Source organism: Gavialis gangeticus, unplaced genomic scaffold (assembly GCF_001723915.1).
Source record: "Gavialis gangeticus isolate Ggan-Ray unplaced genomic scaffold, GavGan_comp1, whole genome shotgun sequence".
NCBI classification, from domain to species: Eukaryota; Metazoa; Chordata; order Crocodylia; family Gavialidae; genus Gavialis; species Gavialis gangeticus.
The window spans coordinates 90,048,929-90,069,146 of record NW_017729024.1 but is presented as its reverse complement, the minus strand read 5'-3'; the positions used below and the strand labels follow the sequence as shown (position 1 = coordinate 90,069,146).

The following is a 20,218-nucleotide window of genomic DNA, read 5'->3' as shown; positions in this document are numbered from 1 at the left end:
CTGAAATGTGGTTGCCAAATTGATCCAGTCACATCATGCAGCAGCAGATCTGGCCAATCGTATACAAGCAGTTGGAGAAGACTGGCAAAAAAAGACCTAGATATGCATTAAAAATACCATTCCTACAAGAGACCAGAACATATATCTTGTCTTCTGTTCTAACCAACATCACCAAGTTGATAACAATACATGCTTTAGTGATACAGGAGTTGTGTATTTTTTCTCTGTTGTACTTTATAGGTTTTTAAGAAGAGAACTTTACAGAACTGCCCAAGTTACCATAAGGCTTCAGGGTACAATACTGTTGCTTTTCATCTGTTCTGCCACATGAAACATGTGCCAAGGGTGACAATTTAATCCACAAAAAATAACAAGGGAAGTGTTCTGAATATGATGCTGGCAGCTAAGATCTTATTTCCAGAATTAAGTTAATTCAGTGTTCTTAAAACCATAATCTCAAGCCTTAGGACAGAAGTCTGTTTTTATCCACTATGTTTTCTTTATGCCACATAAGTTTTCCTTGCTTCTAAGGGTATGTCTTGCATGCAGTAGATTTACACCTGAGAAATGATTCTCAATAACACTGGGTGTATCTACACATGCAATTAGTGTGACACAATAAACTCCAGAGACGTATGAACCAGAGTCTACTGCTCCCAGGTGCAGCATCTACTCGTACACCTTGATAGCACCAATTTGAGCCAGGGTAGGACAGGTCCCCAGCTGGCAGGGCTGACCAGGTACAATTTACATCCCTGGTTAGTATGTACATGCATGTTTTGGTGCAGTAAAATACTCCACTGTAAGATAGTATTGTCCACAACAGTATACGCCTATGCTGGATTAATTAGTTTACTTTGACCCAAGGCGCATGTGTAGATGGTAGCACATTACTGCAGAGCAAATTAGTTGACTCCACAGTAAAGCACATGAGTAAATGCACCCAGTTACATGCAAAACAGAATTTATTGGTCACCCATGCAGCATTGAAAAAAACCAAAATTGTACAGCTGATGCATTTATTCAAGTTCTAACTTCTGTATTTTTTCATTGGCACTTATTTTATCATTTATTATATCCCAAGGATTTACCTTGTTTGTTTTATTATTTTATAGACTTTTTAAATGCAACATAAAAATCAGAAATACATACATATGTATATCAAGTGTACCTTTAACATATGTAGGCTATGTACATGTCTGTCATAAACAATAAGTAATACATGGGAAAAGAAACAAAAAAGAATGTTGGAAGAGAAAAGGATAGAAGAAAAGAAAATGTGCAAGGAGTAATAACTTAGCTACCAAAATAGTCTAAGAACTCTTTCTGCAGGACCAGCAGCCAGAGACTTTTGTAAGTCCCCAAAGAATGTAAGTATTCCCACCCTTTCTTCCCCTCCATTCTCAGAGGCACATCCCCTCCCCTCTCCACCCTGCCAGTTTCCATCCTCCCAACCAGCAGGCAGGTAGGGGAGGAAGAAGGAGATGGGGGGACATACCTTTGAACAGGGAGGGAAACGATGAGGTATTCATAGGCAGATCTAGAATTTTAAAAAGTGGGGTGCAGATGGTGAGGTGCCTCATCACAAATAAAATATATTTTTCTCCAGCTAAAAATACACTAGGAGCTTTACTAATGCTAGGGGCCTGGGGCTATATTATTCAGTTAAAGATTGAAGGAAAAACAAATGTAATGTCATTGGAATGAGTTAAAATAATCTGCAGGGCTGTGAAATAAGAGCTTCATGACCAGGAGCAGCAAACAGACCGTAGAACTGCAGAAGAAAGGCTAGCTTGATTAGTAGGACATCAAGACCATTAAGAAGAAGAGAGGGTCATTAACACTTGGGGAATGAAGAGTTCAGAAGGGATCAGGTAGATTACAATTAGCCATGAAGTCAAGTGACTCCCTCAGCCCTGTCTGACTTGAAATGCTGCTGACACTGCCAGGCAATTGGTTTTAAACTTTGGGTCACCCAGGAATCAAAGGGGGGGTGCAAGTGTACCAGTGTTGTCACACCCCCCCCCACCACCTTGGATCTGCCGGTGAAAGTAATCTTGCCTGGTTTGGAGACTTAAAGGCCCCCACTGCTGTTCCTGCGGTGTGGCCTGCCTACCTTGGTAGGGGGTGGGGAGAAGGTTGAGAGTCGGGGGAAGTGGGGGCTGCAGTCCCCTCCCCACACCCACAGCACCAGTCACTGCTCCCACACCCCACTTTGCAAACTCCTCAATCCACTTCTGGCCACTGGAGATTGCTTATCCCACCCAGGCACACACTAATTTTTTAGACTCTTCTACTGGGAGATGAGTTTCTTGGAGAATAGCAATATCAGTCTTCCATTTTTTAAGAAAAGATAATCTTTTCTTCTTTTAATAGGGCTGGTTAACATTCCAAGATACACACTTAATAGGACTGGTCCTTCTCAGTGACTTTATCTTTCTTCTATGTTCAGCATTGTATATAGCAGGCAATTTGCCAGTTTCCTTAAATCAAATGTACAACATTCATGTGTATACTGCTATAGTTTGAAATATTGACATACTCCCATATATTTATAAGGTTTATCCAGGTATAATTTTTGTAAGGGTTTGAAGATTTTTAACTACTAAAAGTGGTAGTAAATATTTCAAAATAGCAGGAGCCTGGTAGATTTACATCTGCTTCACTACATAGTCTCCTCCAACCCCTGGTTCCTCTCTAAACTTCTGTATATTTAGGCAAGCAGAACTACCAAGACCCCATGCAGTAAAGCCCCCTGTAACTCCCACTACTGTTACAGCACTGACAGGGGCAGTGTAAGAGTCTTTCATATTCACAGTTTCACGAAGTTTAGGGCTGGAAGGGACCTCGTGAATCATCAGGTCCAGCCCTATGCTTTCTCAACTTGATCTGCAGGGGACAGCTTAAAGGTGGCAAAGTAATTCATTCATTCTCCCTGGCTTTAGATCTTGGCCTCTCTGCCATGTGCAAATTGAGATGATCACTTTTTGTAACACAGACACACGTCCTCTAGGAGTTGAGACCAACAATTCATTTCTATTGGGCCTTTGCAGGCTGTCAGAATGGTATTAACTTTTGATCGCTCTGAGTTAGACCAGATCTAAAGTGATGATATAGAGGTGAAAGACCTCCCTATCCCATTACCAGTCCCCTAAGCCTTTCAGTGCCCCAAGTTAAATATCTCATCTTACCAAGTAAGATCATCTTTAAAGATACAGTTGGTATCTGTCTTCTAACAAATTCTGTATACATACTTTGTACACAAAAGTAAAATATGTGTTTACATAAAATATTACATTTTACATTGATATTTATATTCAAGCAAGCACAATTTTAAATATAAAGAATACACGTGTACTGTATGTGTATAGTACATTGACAAGATTTATATAAGCATTATACTACTGAGATAAATGTACAGATGTTCTCAGTTGTATATAAAAAGATTCTAAGATTAGCAGCAAACAGTATTATATTGCCATTTGACTTAGTCAATAAAAAATATTGACATTAACTGAACAGTTTAGTGAGTGACACTCTGAAGTCAAATAAATTCCCTTATCAATGAATAAGTGTATTTTCTTCTTAGTTTGTGAGAAATTCAAATATCAGCATGGGGTCATGCCAGTTTTTAATTTGAATATCTTAATTAGGGCTATGTTTTTCCTCAGATTTTGTGCCTGGCTTTCATTTATATCTTCAGTGGGAGCTTCAGACATGTGGAGCTGCAATTTGATCATTTGGAAACAGGTTTGCAAAGAAGCCTCAGTATAGGATTCCAGTCTGGTTCATCATTAACGCACATACATATCTGCATACACCAAGCAAAAGCATTAGTGAATGGAGACTAACTAGGTGGAGATCTAGCTTGGAGGTCATTTATGGCCATAAAAATCAGGGTAAATTTCAGATGCTATTTTAGAAAATTTGGACAATACATGCTAAAAGCCCATGGGCCTGTTCAACAAATTTCTTGCACTACATTTTAAGCTATTTTTATTTCAATTTATGTGTAGCTAATTACATTTTTCTTTTAAAAGTCATTTTAATAGGTTTCATAAAAAATATGCCAATATAAGAAACTTAAATCCCTAAGCTCCTACAGACTCCCAATGAGAAGTCTTAATATATTCCCACTATGGGACAGGTACCAGTAGATTCATGTACATGTGAATTCTCTAAGTCAGGGATGTAAAACTTATCTGGGCTCACTGGATCAGATGAGTAGCGTGGGACAGGTTCATGACCTGCATGAATTCTGTGAGGCTGGCACCATGGGGCAGACTGGGCCCATGGACTCCCCCAAACACAAGGCACTTGCTCTGGCTAGCCCTTGCAGCATCTGCTCTGGGATTCATGCAGCACATGGATCTGGCATGCAGAGAGTGGGGTCTGAGAGAGTGCCATGTGAAGCACAGGTCCCGGAATGAGTGGCTTGTGTGGCCTGTATCCTGGTCTCTATGTGAGGGGCCGATCTAGCACCAGTCTGGCGTGCATGTCAACTCGAGACCCAGGGCCAGCACAGGAACCAGATGATGCAACTCCATGGGTCAGATCCAGTCTGGTATCATTGATACCTCTGTTCTAAACCCATCCAATCATCCCCTCTGCCTGCTTAAGACCAGTTCACGCTCAGCCCTCTATGGACTACTGTACAGGTGATTTCTGTGGAGTTGAGACACAAGGATTATTCTTTCTCCTGTTCTGTTGGTACAGTAGAAATTCAGCCGTTCCAATGGAAGGGGAGATACCCACAGGGAAGAGGTCAAAATGTATGTTACAGTTCCTGTGAGTGAAGCTACCTTCTTCACTGTGTGAAAATGCCTGACAGCTGAAAACCGATGCAAACTTAGCGCGTGTGCTTTGCTAGGTAAGCCTGTGGGTGAGTAGTCCAGAAGAAAGCTTTTGCCTTTTGTAACTAACTACATCTACAAAAGTGTTTACATCCTCTTACTCCCCACCCCCTGGAACAATTACATCTTCCTATAATTAAAAACTTTCTCTGCTCATTTCAAAGCCCTCACATTAGGCAGAAAGATGCTTAAATATTATTTCAAGTATTCACAGGCTAGTACTACATGTCAAAACACATTGTGATTTAAGTGGGTAACTACTTTTAATGTTTGCTTGCTTTTTTCTAACTACAGTAAAAATATAACTACTCAAAGGAGGTTGACATCCTTCAAACTTAATATTCACTTTGATAACTGTGCAGGTGATCACTTAAAGAAGATATCTGAAGTGGTATCTGTGCCCCACCCATTTCACTTCCAGCCATGCAGCATGCACGATGGGAAAGATCTGAGAGGAATGTTAGAATTTCTCCCAGCTGAAGATGAAGAAGTTTGCATGGCTGAGAGACACCTACTTTATGCTTTCCATTTGCTGTTGGTACCTTTGAAAGCAATTGTGTTCTGTGACCACGTGCGAGTTACCTCAAATCTCAAAGCTAGTGTGTGTATAATTAGGATGAGATTTTCAAAAGTTCTCAGCGTTAGCATCACTATGCCCACACTAAAATGACTATAACTTTTACCATTCACTTTCAACAGGAGTGAAGTTAAGTCACTTCTGAATACTTGAAAAATCCCACCTTTAGTTTCTTTGGCTCCAGCCCTACTGGTCTCTGCATGGGATAGGGGCATGCCCATTCCAGTTATGAAAAAAAGAGAACTTGATTTGTAAATAAAGATGGTAATACATATTACACTGGTAGTCAAGAAATATTTCTTAAAAGAAATAACTTTAAATAATGCATGGCTTTATCCAGTGCTAGAGATTTAGATTATTAGAGCTAGGAAAGGAGGATAATGGGTGGACATGGAGCAATTTTATTATTTTTATCTGGGGCATACATACTATAATCACACTGTTATAATGTTGGCTTAATACTGTTTTCAAGATTTAAAAAATTGTCCAAAGTGGAACCTGAACAAAATATTGAGTTAGATTATAAACTTATTTCCTCTAGTGTAGTTTGGGAGTAACTGCATTTTAGGCAGTAGTCACACCAATATAAATGAGTGAGATGAGAGTTCCAGTTATTCCCCTAATCTACTCCAAAAGAGACCAGTCAGGAAGGAAATCACCAAGTTACAACAATCTAAAAGAAAAAAATCCACACATCTTCCCTAATATTATACAATGGATACAAAGAGACTACAAAAAATTTTCTACAACATCCATTCAACATAAAAAGAAGAAATGCAATGAATTACTCCAGGAACAACTTTCCCAGCCACAAAACAACCATCAGAAGACCAATACCGTAAAATGTTCCAACCACAGACTTGATGAAGCTAAAAGCAACAACCAACCCTCAACTACCATCAAACTCTTCACGCACACACAAAACTGAAAAATCTGTCCTTTTTAAAGGCCTAAATTTCTGTCCAGGAAAATACCCTAATAAAATACTTCAATATGGAGAACTAAAATAATTCTTTTGATACCTCCACCTCAAGGAATATTTCCACAATCCAACAACAACTCATCCTCTGAGAACATTGAGAAAAAGATCAACCCCCAAAACGCATCATATTGGACACCTCACAGTGGACAAAACTCTAACCTTGACCTCTATATTGACTGCTTCAGGGAAAGAACGAACAATGAAATAACAACACACGCCACCATAACAATCTCTCCCTATCAGAGAATGGCAACAGAATCTCTCAGATCTAACCACCAAATAGTAATAAAACCAGCAGATAAAGGAGTAGCCATAGTCATCCTTAACCATGACGACTACATAAAAAAAGCCAACAGACAACTCTCTGACATCACCTACTACAAAGAACTACAGGAAGATCCTACTCCCGTTTTCACCATGAGACTAAAAAATACTGTCAAATCATTTCCATCAGAACTACAAGAAAAACTACAGACCTTGATCCTCCCACTACCTAACCCTGGGACTTTTTGCATGCTCCCTAAAATCCACAAACAAGGGAACCCTGGCAGACCTATATATCCAACCATGGAACCCTAACTGAGGAAATATCAGGTTTTATTGAATCAATCCTAAAATTGCTTGTCACCCACAGAGTGAGTTTTGTCCAAGACGCTACTGTAATTTCCCGTGACGTTTGTGTAATTTCCCATGACATTCACTTGAACGCTTTGCCTTTTCAGGCCAATTGGACGCAGCTGCTTCCTTTCCGGTCAGCAGCTTGCCCTCTAGAGATTCCCAAAAAGGTCCCCAGGGGTTCTCTCCTGCCACATCTTGTTGTTAAGGATTACTGTTGGGAGGAAGTTCTCTAATCCTGCCTCTCCTAGTTTCCTCTTCAGTCTCTCACTTAGGTCTTTGTCTCGGGGCTCCACCACTCCTACAGTCCACCTTCCAGCAACCAACGAAGATGTTAGTCCTTGGCTAAGGCTAAAGCAAAGTCAAACAGCCACGGCTGGGCCTCAGCCCTTATCTAATCTCAGTCCCAGTAAGGATGGTGTACCATCCTTATTCAGGCCTCATGTCGGCCTAACTTGTTATTGTGTTCACCCCCAGGTTTCTTCCCTCAGGACAATCTCTTTCTCCCCAGGGTGTACTCATGTCTTTAGTATCACTTCCTTTTTTCTCTCTTCGCAGGCTCACCACTGTCCCAGTCTCTGTCAGCTTTGTCTGGGATCCATGGCTTCAGAGAAGTATGTATCCCAGCTCCTCCAAGCTAGCCTTAGCTGGCTATCCCAATTCCCAGGGTTGCCACCACTTGCCCCTGCCAGGGCACTCATTTGCTTCCTGCCACTCTGGGCTCTCAGAAGGCCTCACTTCCGGTCCTCCTTGAATGTGGGTTGGTGGGGATTTTATCCATCTCTCCAAGGGCCAGCTGACAAACCGGTGTCGGCATACATCTACAAAGCGTACCCACACTGGTGCAGGGAAGTGTGTCTGATCTCCTGCAGTGTTTTGCAGCTGCTGCTTTTCTCTCCACTCCTGCACTGGTGCATCTTGTCTTTAGGCGGCGCCATCTCTGCCACCATGCCTTTGATTCTGCTGCATTCTGTGGTTGCCACTTTTCCCTCTGCTCTGGCATCAGAGCTAAGTTTCAGCTCGTGGTGGCATCTCTGCCACAGCTACTTTTTACAAAAAATTAAAAACACAGACCACCTTCCCAGCAACACCTTCCTAGCCAGCATGGATGTGATCAGCTTATATACCAACATCCCACACCAGGATGGCATCCAAGACTGCCTTACACACCTACAAGAGCAAGATGATAACTCAGAGTACAGACCTAAAGATATTACTGACCTTATACACTTCATCTTCACACACAACAATTTCACTTTTAACAGCCAACACTTCCTCCAGATCATGGGCAAAATGGCCCCACAGTATGTCATTCTTTTTATAAGCCACCTGAAAGAAGGATTCTTCAAGGGCTGCACCATCAAACCCTTGCTATACTTAAGATATATTGATGACATCTTCATCATTTGGACTGAAAACCTGCAATCTCTGATTGAGTTCCATCAGAAATTCAACAATTATCACCCCTCCACCTGACGATCTCTTGAATACTCCAGCACCAACAGCTCGTTTTTAGACATGATGATCAGTATCCAGAATGGTAAAATACAGACCTTGTTATATAAGAAACCCACAGACCAACATATATATCTGCACAGAACCAGCAATCACCCTAAACACACCAAGAAAGCTGTGATATACAGCCAAGCCCTCAGATATCACTGAATTTGCACTGAGGAGAACACCTGGGATTGCCACCCTACAAATGTTAAAAAGGTTTTTACTCAACAAGAACACTCCTCCAGGGAGACGGATCACATGTTTGAAAGAGCCACCCAGATACCACATGAAGAATTGCTGCACTACAGAAGGAAAAGCCGCACGAATTGCACACCGCTGGTTATGACATATCACCCCTCCCTCAAACCTATACAGAAAATCCTCAAACAATTGCAACCCATACTAGGAGACCCAATTCTGAAAGAGATCTTCCCAGAACCACCCATCCTAGCCTTCAAACAAGCACCAAACCTCGCTAACCTCATCACCAGAAGCAAACTTCCTATGGTCCAAAACACATTGAATGGATCCAGACCATGCCATGACAAGAAATGCAAAACCTGCCAACATATCTCCACCACCCCCACTCCACAACAGAGCCATCAGCATTCCTGCATCTTACAGCTGAACCTCCAGAAATGTAATGTATTTTATCCAATGCACCAAATGCCCTGATGGACAATACATAGAAGAGACCAAACAACAACTGCGCACCAGAATGAATGCACACCGGAAATCTACTAAAGACAAGAATGCCCAATTACATGTGAGGGCACATTTTTCACCAGAAAACCACTCTCTCTCCAAGCTTTCAGTTCTAATCCTCAAAGGGAATTTACAAAACACTTTTCACAGTACAGGCCTATGAACTGCACTTCATCAACCTGCTGGATACAAAAAATCATGGACTAAATATAGACATTGGATTTATGACACATTATAACCTGCCTGACAGCTGACTCCCCAGGTACCTCCCCATTATTTACCTGCTACTCTCACCCCTCCCTCTCCTCCAGCCTGTCTCTCATCCACTGACTCCTCAATTTACATTTTCACTGACTGGTTTTCTTGCATGCATATCAGCCTCTGGCTTCTTTACTATTCATTCCATCCAGGAAGAGCACACACCAACTGCAGATGCTTCCTCAGCCTGATGAAGGGTTTTTAAACCCAATAGCTTGCTAAGAAAAATTTTTCCAACTATTTAGTTGGTCTAATAAAAGATATCAGATTCACCCAAAGAACCTTGTCTGCCTGTGTCCTTAGACCAACACAGCTACAATCTACATCCCAGTTATTCCCCTTTGCAGTCATGTACCAAGAACTCATCATGTCCCTCCTACACAGTTGATAGATTCACTGTTTCCACATCACAGCACCTTTCCTCACTTGAGGCAACTCTGTGTTGTTCAACCTGTCCACTGGGGTATGAGAATAATGACTGGTTAGGCCAAGGGGGAGAAATAAGTGGGCTTGAAGCAAAGTTGGGAAGATGCAGTATGAACGTGACACTTATGATAGCTGCATAAGCAATATGGTTTATGATCCTGTAGTTCTATCTTAAACTGAATTACACTGATTCCACTGGGAGTTTCCACATAAGACTGCAGGACTAGGGCATAGAGAAGGAGCATGTAAATCAGTTTTCCCTAAGAAATTAAAACTTCTAAAATGATTCAAGAAAAAATATATTACTGGACAAATGAGTTTCCCTTTAGAATCTGCATTTACTTTTACATAAAATAAATTAAGATTAACTGGTCTGAATAAAGAGGGACTGTTGTTAACCTTACAAATATTAGCACTTTTTGCATCAGTTCTCCTTGAAGATTAGCATTAAGACTCAAAGGCTGCATGGGATATCTTGTGGACTGATTAGGCTTGGAAATATCTCCCTGCTTCTTCTCCCAGAGATTTAAGAGACATTTTTGTAGAGGTATTCCTGTGGAGTTGAGATAAATTGGAATGCCAAGTATGATCTGGAGCACTTTATCAGACAATAAAAATCTTGGCCCAAATAACTGGTTAATACCAGAATACCAGATACTAGTCCAGTAAAACATCAATTACTTCTGAGTTTCCAAGAGAGAAACCAGGAATATTTTGTTACGACCCCTTCTTGCACCGCTGAGATATATTTAAAGCAACATTACATCAATATGCATACTTATGCAAAAACTATCATTTAAGTTTTGCTTATTCAGCTACACCGATGCTACTATTGTTATGCTGAAAAGGCTCTAAGTTAAGGGGAAAGCTTACATTTTTACCTGATTTATATGCCTCCTGATTGTCACAGACAAATGCTGAATTTGCTTGGCCAGAAATCAAAAAAAAAAAAAAAATTCTGTAACCAGCATTGATCACTGGACAGCTTAAACAAAGGCCTTTGTCATAGTCCTTCATGTTCCTGAGATATTTTTCTGATTATGGGTAGTAGAGACGCATGAAATTCCAAGGCCAAAAAGAAAAGCAAACTCCAAATGAATCACTTTAAAGTTGCAAAAACAAAAAAACAAACACCCTCTTCCCCCCAAAACCTGCTTTTGTCATCCCCAGTGTTAGCCCCTGCATCTTTAATATGACACAGTTCTTGGCTCTTCATTTGGGATGTGAAATTGCAGGGACAGCTAGTTTCATGGTACTTCACGTTTGTTGCGGTCACCTGTACCTCCTTCCTCCACACTACCTGTGGGAAATCAATTGTTTTGATAAATGTCTCCTTCAACCTGATTCCTGACACCTTCACTATTGGTCAGCCTTGTGAGTGAGTCAGGTATTTATATTTTTATAAGGGGTTATTAAAATGCATGCAAAAGGAGGAAGAGAGGAAGAAGAAATTGGTAGTGTTATCCAGAAAATTAATAAAGTTTGACAAACCTGACTACAAAGGCCTATAGAATTATATGTTTTCTGTTGGATTTTTGAGTCCTCCTATAGAAATTCATAGAAGGGACTATCTACATAATTAGAAGAAAAGTTTTCATTTCCTGTTAAAATCGACATAACCTTTACATAACAAGTAGATTGTCTATAATACAGCATTACAAGAGCCTGTTCCTACCCCCACCAAAGTTCAAGGCAAAAGTCTCAATGACTTCAATGGGAACCAGATGAGGCTGTTAAATAAGTACCCCTCTGAACAGATGGAAAGGGTCTTCTTGAATTTGCTGATTCAGTGTGCCATCCCTATAGGGAGAGGTATGATTAATCTCTGTCTTCTCTAACTTTTCTTGTGTTCCGTTTAATTTTATCTAATCCTATGCCAGAATAATGCTCTAACCTTATGCATGCCAAACTTTTCAGTGCAGAAAGATCTCCATTTGAATTTTTTTTCCCCTACAGAATGAAAAGATTGTTCCTAACTAGTTTTCTTTGTAAGCTGTTAGGTTCTGTTCAGCTTGGTCATTGCTGCTGCTTATTTTTTTAAGTAATGAAAAAGAAGAGATAATGTTCCCATTGTCTGTATGAGGGCTAGAAAGGCTTCACTTCTTCTTAATAACACAGGGCAGGAGAGATCCAAGGGGTCCATTGATTAGGCACAATAGGACTGTTCTTACAGTACTTTTCATGGCAGTTATGCAGTCAGCTATTAACCAGAGTGATGAAAGGGCCAAAGATGGGAAATGGAGAACCTGCAAAATCATGAATAAAACCTGTCACTGTTAGGAAACTAGTAGGATCATCAAGCTGTAATCATGAGGGATGGGTTGGACTGTCAGGAGCTGAAATATTTAAATCCTAGTGACAGACAAGATACAAGCTGAATGAGTTTATATTTCAAGCTTCTGTCAAGGATGACCTGCTTTGTTTTATGAAAAGAATCATTAGTGGGGGAAGAGGGGAAGCATCATTTTAACTATTTATTACCTCTCCTTTATACAACCTACAACTTCTTTGGTAGAAAATAATAATGAGGTCTCTTTTGAAGTACAACAGCTGAGTGACTGTCCTCCCTACAACCTGTGCCTGACCCACCTCTGATCACATGGTCTTTCTGAGTAGCCTCTGGCCTTTGCACATTCCTTGCAGTCGCACTTCCAGCAATCAGTCCTAACTAAAACACAAATATATGGCCTACCACATTGGTTATTCTGCATGTTAATCTGGACAAACACAGTGTATTCATGTGCTCTAAGATGAAAATTAATTTTCCAGTTAGAATATGAACACAAAGCCAAATTCTGATCTCACTTAACACTTATGCAAATCCAGATCCACTTCCCTGAAGCCAATAGAGACTCTCTGGATTTACACTGGTATAACTGACTGCAGAATTTGCCCCAAGGCTTCTATTCTTTATCCAAGTCACAGCTTTTGTTACCTAATTTCCTTTCTTTCATTTTCTGAGGCAAAATTATCAGCTAATTCACAAGTCCTTTCCTTTCCCTTTCCTTTATCTTCAGGCTCCGTCAAAAATCATCAGTAATGCTTTTAAAACACACAGACTAATTATATTAGAAAACCTTTGTCTTTTTTGCTCCATAAAACTAGTCTCACTACTGCTCTTCACTTGAAAGAATGGGAAATCATGGGAAAGGTAGCTAAGAAGGCAAGCACCATATGTCATGGGTTTTCCCCATGCTGTCAGTCCTCTTGTCAGGTATTTTTTTTAACTGCTGAATCTCTAAGATAACTCTTTTTTGAGTCAGGTAACTTAGTATAAATTAATCAATTTTGAAGTTATTAGGGCCAATTTTTCCAAAAGTGGCTTTTCAGTTTGCACCTGCAGTTTTATTGCATGCATGCACAAATCTGAATTTGTGTGGCTAATGTTAAATGCATGTACAAACTGAGCACATTAGTACCTTTCTGAAATTTGGCACATGCAGCATTTCATCATTTATTTTTAGATGCAGTTTGACCATGTCAAATTTATTTTGCTCTTGCCCAGTGCCAGACATGCTCCTGCTATTCCATAGTAATAAAGAACCATGAAACACTAGTCAGTAAGCGCAGGGAAGAAAAAATTCTTTATTGCTGAAAAATGTTGTCCTTTGCAGTCCTGATTTTTTCTTAGTCAAGAATGGACAATTCAGGAAGAAAGAAAAATTAGAGCCAGAAAAACATTTCAAAACTAATATTATAAAAAACATTAATCTGATTATCAGCAGGATGCTACAGTTGTACATCCAACATGAAACTATATTGTGGACTCCTGGCTGTTAGTTTTCTGGAAGAGAAAATCCACTCAGATGGTAAATTACTATTATTTCTGTCATACTTTATCTAAAGCAGTAAATAATAATAACAGTTGTAGTTGTAATAATGTATTATGGTACTCCCACCAAGAAAAAGCACTTACTGTGCACCATACAAATACATAATGGGAGAGAGTCCCTAACTCTGATGAGAAAAGAGTCTAAACAGATGTGCGAGAAAGAGACAGCAAAAGAGAAAGCAAGGATTGGGGAAGAATTTAAAACACAGGTAAAGGGATGGAGCAGGAGGGGAGCAAACACTTTAAGTAACAGTCATCAACAGTGTCCTTCAGTTAATGCTTGCACAGATTTCTTTCTGCAGCTGCTCTGCTGGCTTCAGCCTCCAAACAGTTTCATTTCCAGCCGCAGGGAAGGAAGGAGATACACTACAGTTTTTGTGCTCTCAGAGTTGAGGAACCTGCTGCACAGCCTTGAGTCCATAATCCAGGTCTGTCCCATTTTGCTTCCACGCTGCAGGGTATTTTCAAATGTGATTTGAAAGTTGCTGATAGAATAATAATTTTCTGTTTTCTTTGATCATATTTTCATGTTAGTAGCAGAATCTTAAAGAGAGAACACTTTTTAGTGTCAGTGAGTGTATCTACATGAGACTACATTAGTACTTGCTGTACTAAATGACTACACAGTAACCGGCATTACTGAGCAGTAGCATTCTGGAACGGTTGACTGGTAACACTCAGTGCTCAGTAGCTTGTTACTGCTGTGCAGTACTGTTGCATCACGGTTCATGCCCAGCAACATTACTGCACAGTAGTAATGAGCTACTGTGCAGTAAACATCTCATCTAGATGCATCCAGTGACATAGTGCAAGTCTGTTCCTTGTTCATATGACTTTGTAACTGAGGAAAGCTCACATGAGTTAGGTTTCAACTCCCTGGGCACATCTATACAAGATATTTACTGCACTTGACTAATTAGTTGTGCAGTAAATGGGGAGCTGGGGGAGCAGGGCCGGGTGGCCTTGCTGCTGAGTCCTGCTTGCTTTCCCTGGGTCCCACTGCCCCTGACTGAAGTCATCTTTGACAGGCAGCCAGGAGCAGATAAATATAAATTGTGTTCAAAACATTTTATCTACTTTATTGCAAATTCTAGGAACTTGAGGATGGAGTATAAATGGTAAACGAAGATGGTAAGGACATTAAAGACATTACACTTACTATTTTAAACAAAAAATTGTTACAAAGGCATAAAAAATCCAGTTGCATTCTACTGAAATATTTGGCTTAGTCTAAAGATAACAAGTTGAAATCCTTTCCAGTACAAATGCTGCAAAAAATAAGCATTAATAAATTCTTGAATAAATTCACTTGATGTGTATAAAGATAGTAATCTAAGTCATGTTTTAACTGTGATTGAACCAACAATTTCAGATTGCCTAGAAACAAGCAACTTGGTATAGTAGAAAACCTTTGTCTTCTAATATAAATCATTTTTGAAGAATGTATTTCTAATAAGATTTAGTATTGGCGAGGGCAATAATTTGAAGGTTAATTCTTTTCATTAACCAAATTCATTCCTGGCAAATGGAGTAAACAGAGTCGTGTTCAGTTACACTAGTAGTGACCTTGGCCCATGAAGCCCAAGGACATGTCAAAGCAAGGCACCTTCTTAAAAAATTGAGTGATAGCAACATCAAAGAAAACTTAACAGGCATGCAGAGAGAGTCTCCACTTAGTGACACAAAAAGAAATGAAGGAATAAAGGAAAGAAAACTACCAAAGGAAAACAGTAGTTATAACTATTGGAAGCACCATCATTGCTAGATGCTGATACATATGGGCATCTAGGTATGTAATATATAATACAATTATACAGAGGTAATTTTTCTTTTGGAATTTGCTGTACAGTTGTTCTCCAGAACCTCTCATTTTAGAAAAGGAATGGTGGAGCACAACCACTCTTGTTCCTGGTATATAGCACATTATACTGAAAGTTTTCTTATTCAAATCAGTTAGATTCATGACAGAGATAAATGCTATTTCTTGTAGGTCAAAAAAAAGTCAAGTCATAGGTCCATCAAAGCCTAATGGTCCATCAGGATAATATGGCTAAGGCATACCTATTCTCTAGCTAATGGTACATACTACAGTGATGTGACTAATAGTAAGTCTTTGGTTGCCTATGGCTGTCCAGGTGCCCATTTATAACTAGAGAAATTGAGTGTGAAATTCAGTATGAGTACTAAGCAAGGCTTGAATGCAAGGCCCCAGCACCATAGTAATATCCCTTAACTGCTCTGCTACCATCATTTTAGCAGAATGATTAAGGTAATGTTCTTCCTTTTCACTGCTGAATGCAGCAGCAATTGTTTGGATAGGGATATTACTGTGACAGACACTGAGCTGTAATGGAACAGATGCTTGCTGTCACTGTTTTATGGGTAAGAATGAGGAACTTAGTCCCCCATGCCTGCCTAAGCCTAAAAAGGCCTCCAGCCCAGAGAAAACAAGACTCCAGAGAGGGATTCCCAGAGTGAAGTGTGTGTGAGGATGAGATAACTGAGACATGGGAGACATAAAAAAGGATGGAGCATCAAAGAAAAGCAGAGAGAAAGCACCAAAATTTCTTTTAAGGTGTCAGTAGCTATGTGGCAGCATGTAAACTTAGCACGTTTGTTTCATTTAAAGAAATCACAGCCAGGAAAATAATTATGCAGAATGTGTATATCATACAATGGTTAGTTACCCATTAACACACTGGGTTTTACTTAGGTCTTATTTCTGCACTAGAAAGCTGACATGATTAGCCTCTTCAACTATCATTCCATTACCCTTTTCCCTCTCATCTCCCAGCTCACCAAACATGCTGTTAGCAAAAGCTATCTGGAGTTCTCCTCTGGCTTAATTCTACATGATTTCTAGTGTAAGAGTGTCCCTGGTACTCCACCAAAGCACTCTTCCCAGCGGGGCTGCTCTGGGGGAGGTGGGGGAGGGGGGAGGCAAATCGGGCCCTGTGCTTTCGGGAGGGGGGCCCCACGGACAGTGCCATACAGGCCCCATCACTGCCAGCTTCTGTGGGTGGTCACCACCCCCCACCACTGCCGATGCTGCCATGACAGTCGCCACCCCCCTCCCCCCAAGCCCCGCAGGGGCTGATATGCCCCGGGCCCTGCACACCCCTAGGGACGGCTCTGCTTCCCAGTCTTCCTTAGCCAGACCTCAGAACCAATACTCTACTCTCATACAGTCCACTGTGATGAGTTTGCTATTCACTTTGTACACAAAATAGCCTGTATCTGGCACAACTTGGAGACGACCATTTTTGTTGCACAGTCAGTTTAGGGTTGGCGAATCTTGTTTTTGTCCAGCTTTTATGAATCCATTTCATTTGCTGTTGTACTGGTGTCAGAGGTGTGTGCAGGGGGAGTATGGACAGCCAGATATATACTGGATCCCTACCCCACCCTAAAAACAGACAGACTGGAAGCATTGTTGGTAGGGTTTGTCAGCGCCTCCCTCTAGAAGGACTGGAGCTATATGTTCTTAAGTCTGTGATTGTCTATTCTCTAGTCAAGCAGCTGTTTCTTGATGTTGACTCCCTAGCCAGCTATCACCCTATTTCCAACCTCCCCTTTCTGGGGAAGGTCACTGAATAAGTGGTCACCTGACAGCTCCAAGCACCTCTGGATGTTATTGGATTCCTGGACTTTTGTCAGTCTGACTTTCATGGAGACTGCACTTGTGGCCTGTGTCAACAGTCCTGGTTTAGAAATTGATAGGAGAAACCGTGCCCTGTTGATCTTACTAGATCTTCAGCGGCCTTTGTTACAGGTGACTATGAGTTGCTGATAAAGCATTTACAGGACCCGGTGGGCATTCAGGGACCAATCTAAAATTGGTTCCACTCTGTCCTAGGCAGGAAGTCTCGGAGGGTGGTGACGGGTGAGTTTTCATCATCCTCTCGGGATCTTTCCTGTGGGGTGCCCAGGTCCCCCTAGGCTACATATTGTTCCCTTTCCTGCTCAATGTGTATATGAGGCCACTGCATGAGCTCATGCAGAGATTTGGAGTGAGGTGTTATCAATCTGCTGATGACACCCAGTTCTAGCTCTCTTTCTCTGATCTAACCCCACAATCTCAGTTCTTTCCCAGTGCCTGGACAGAGTTGAGGATTGGAGTAGGTGAACCAACTGAAGGTGAATTTAGACAAGACAGCAGTGATGGTGGTGGGCAGACTGCTTGACCTGAAGGGGTAGGGGTTGGTGGGATCCATTGATGAGATTTAAGTGTTGCTTCCTCTTTGCTGGCAATGTAGTAAACTAATATGGCAGTTCCTCTTCCCTGCTTAATGCTTAAGAAAAGCAAAAATTAAGGAGGCTGAAAATCATCTAAAATTAAAAGACTTTTCTTTAAGAGACCAGGATTAGTCTATACTCTTTACATGTTGAAAAATAAGGTTTAGGATGAATTGTACCAACTACATCATGAAGAATTCAAATCCACTAAGAGCCCGAATATTTCTGCCCATACTCTCTGTATACATTATTTTATTCATTCAAATCACTGAAGTGCAAATAGGGTTTGGTTTCATGTGAATAACTATGGCAAACCAAAAAATTTCAGTAAAAAAACCAGAGAAAAATCCATAATAATACAATGAACAGAACATACGGAGATTTTATTCTATTCTTCTAGTTCAGAAAATAGGACACTGAATTTTCATATAGATTTTTAACTTTTTAGCTAAATATAAGTTTCTGTATGCAACTATTTCCTTGTTTTCCATACCTGCCTAGAGAATCCGGTTTGCTCACTCCTTCAGAGAAGGTCTTAATTAACATCTAAATAGTGGCTGGAATGCTAGGAGCTATTTGTGCTGGGTCAACGTCATGGACCTGTCTACTAGTGATAGCAATGCTGGAAAATTTTATGGGGAAATAAGACTGGTATAGGCAAGACCATAAGTTTGCCATCATTCACATAGTATTATCTATGCTTTAAATGCAAATTCCTCTTCAGTTCTGGATGAAACAGCCCTTCTGACTAGACTCTTTGTTAGCCAGAGATTTGAAATCATCCCTTTTTCCCATCTACAGATCTGAATTAGGGGAGGGGCAGCAAAGCATGAGAGAATGCCCAGAGGACAGAAAAATGATGTCTGTCAGCTGTGGCATGGCCCTTCCCTGAGGAAATACCTGCCTTGGGAAGACAAAATGCAGAGAGGGCTGGAAACAGAATAAGTATTGTTGCCCAAAGCTGTCTACTGGTACACTGTGACAGCAGAGGAAATACTGACAAAGCAGATAGACATCTCTCCTCCACATAAAGCAGGTATATTAGAGCTTCAGCCAGCACTTAAAAGGCTGAGGACAAGACATACTTCAAGATGCATTTCCCTGATAGATCAAATGAAGGTTCAGGGAAACAATGGGTCTAATGACACATGAAAGCATATATGAAAATCTGACATGTCATGATGGGCTTATTCATAATAGCAGTGACTAAGTTTATACTGTCAGTGATAGAAGGAATAGGAGACATGGACCTTGGTAATATTTTAGGGGGTGGGGGTTAGGGTTTTTTTTTGTGGGGTTGGGGGAATGTTTCTCAGAAGTCCCACATAGCAGGAAAAATCAAATCCAGGAGGCCTAAGTATTTTAGATATTTAAAACGAAATTTTGCTTTGATTTCCTCCATGTCTAATTCTATTAACTAATTGGATTGCTCAAGTCAAAAGCTAGATAAGAATTAAGCTCCTAGATACCATATTTACTCAAGTATAAGATGAGGTCCCACCCCCTCTCTCCCCCCCACCGCATCAGCATGGGGGAAAAAAGCTCCTTGTCTTATGTTCACATACAAGGAAACTTCATTAAATATATTGTCTATCATTAAACTGCTGCCAAAAGCAGCATGAGCTCAGTAGTGAAAACCGATCATGAAGTTGATTACATGCAACCCACACCGAGCATGACTAAAACACATGGTCCATATTGGACAAACATACCGCTGGCAAGCTTTTCTTTTTTTTTTGGCCCCTAAAAAAAATGGGTCCGCCCTCCAGGGGGAAATGGCTCCGGTCCTGGAGATACTGCAATTCTAGGCTGGCACCGAGAGGGCCCCACAGATTACTCAGTTGATACAGGCAGGTATCCCCTCTGTAGGAAACTAGCAATGGGCCTGGGGGTACTGCAATACTAAACCGACACTGGGAGGGCAAGAGGTAGCCGAGACACCCTTCCCTTGGTGACAAAAATGTAATTTATTAGAAAATGTTAAAATTCAGAAGACAAAATTCAAAGCTCAAGGAAATACAGAAAGGTCCGAGTAGGGGAGCTACAGAGTAGAGGATGGGGGTAGGGATGAGAATGCAACTAAGTTGTATATGAAACATGCAGCCAACTAAGCCCAGGAGTGGGAGGGATGGAAAGGGAGTGAGGGGGCATGATACATGCAAAGCAGAGAATATACAGGAGACCCCACACAACAATATCACATTGTAATATGGAGATGGTTTGGGAAACACATA

General features: G+C 40.8%; 1 protein-coding gene across 6 annotated transcripts in view; it reads left to right on the top strand.

The window, feature by feature from the left end:
• The first annotated feature begins 13,446 nt into the window (after nt 1-13,446).
• The window catches only part of LOC109297545, a 186,991-nt gene continuing 180,219 nt past the window's right edge, over nt 13,447-20,218 (top strand). For 5 of the 6 annotated variants that reach the window (XR_002097348.1, XR_002097347.1, XM_019517362.1 and 2 more), the window contains exon 1: nt 13,447-14,176. Coding sequence is in view for 3 of the 6 variants with exons in the window: in XM_019517362.1 (XP_019372907.1) it covers nt 13,796-14,176 (381 nt within the window). In the remaining 3 variants the exon portion in view is untranslated. Of the gene's footprint in view, nt 14,177-18,785; nt 19,244-20,218 lie in introns of those variants that run through there. The other variant, XR_002097345.1, reaches the window with a different exon arrangement.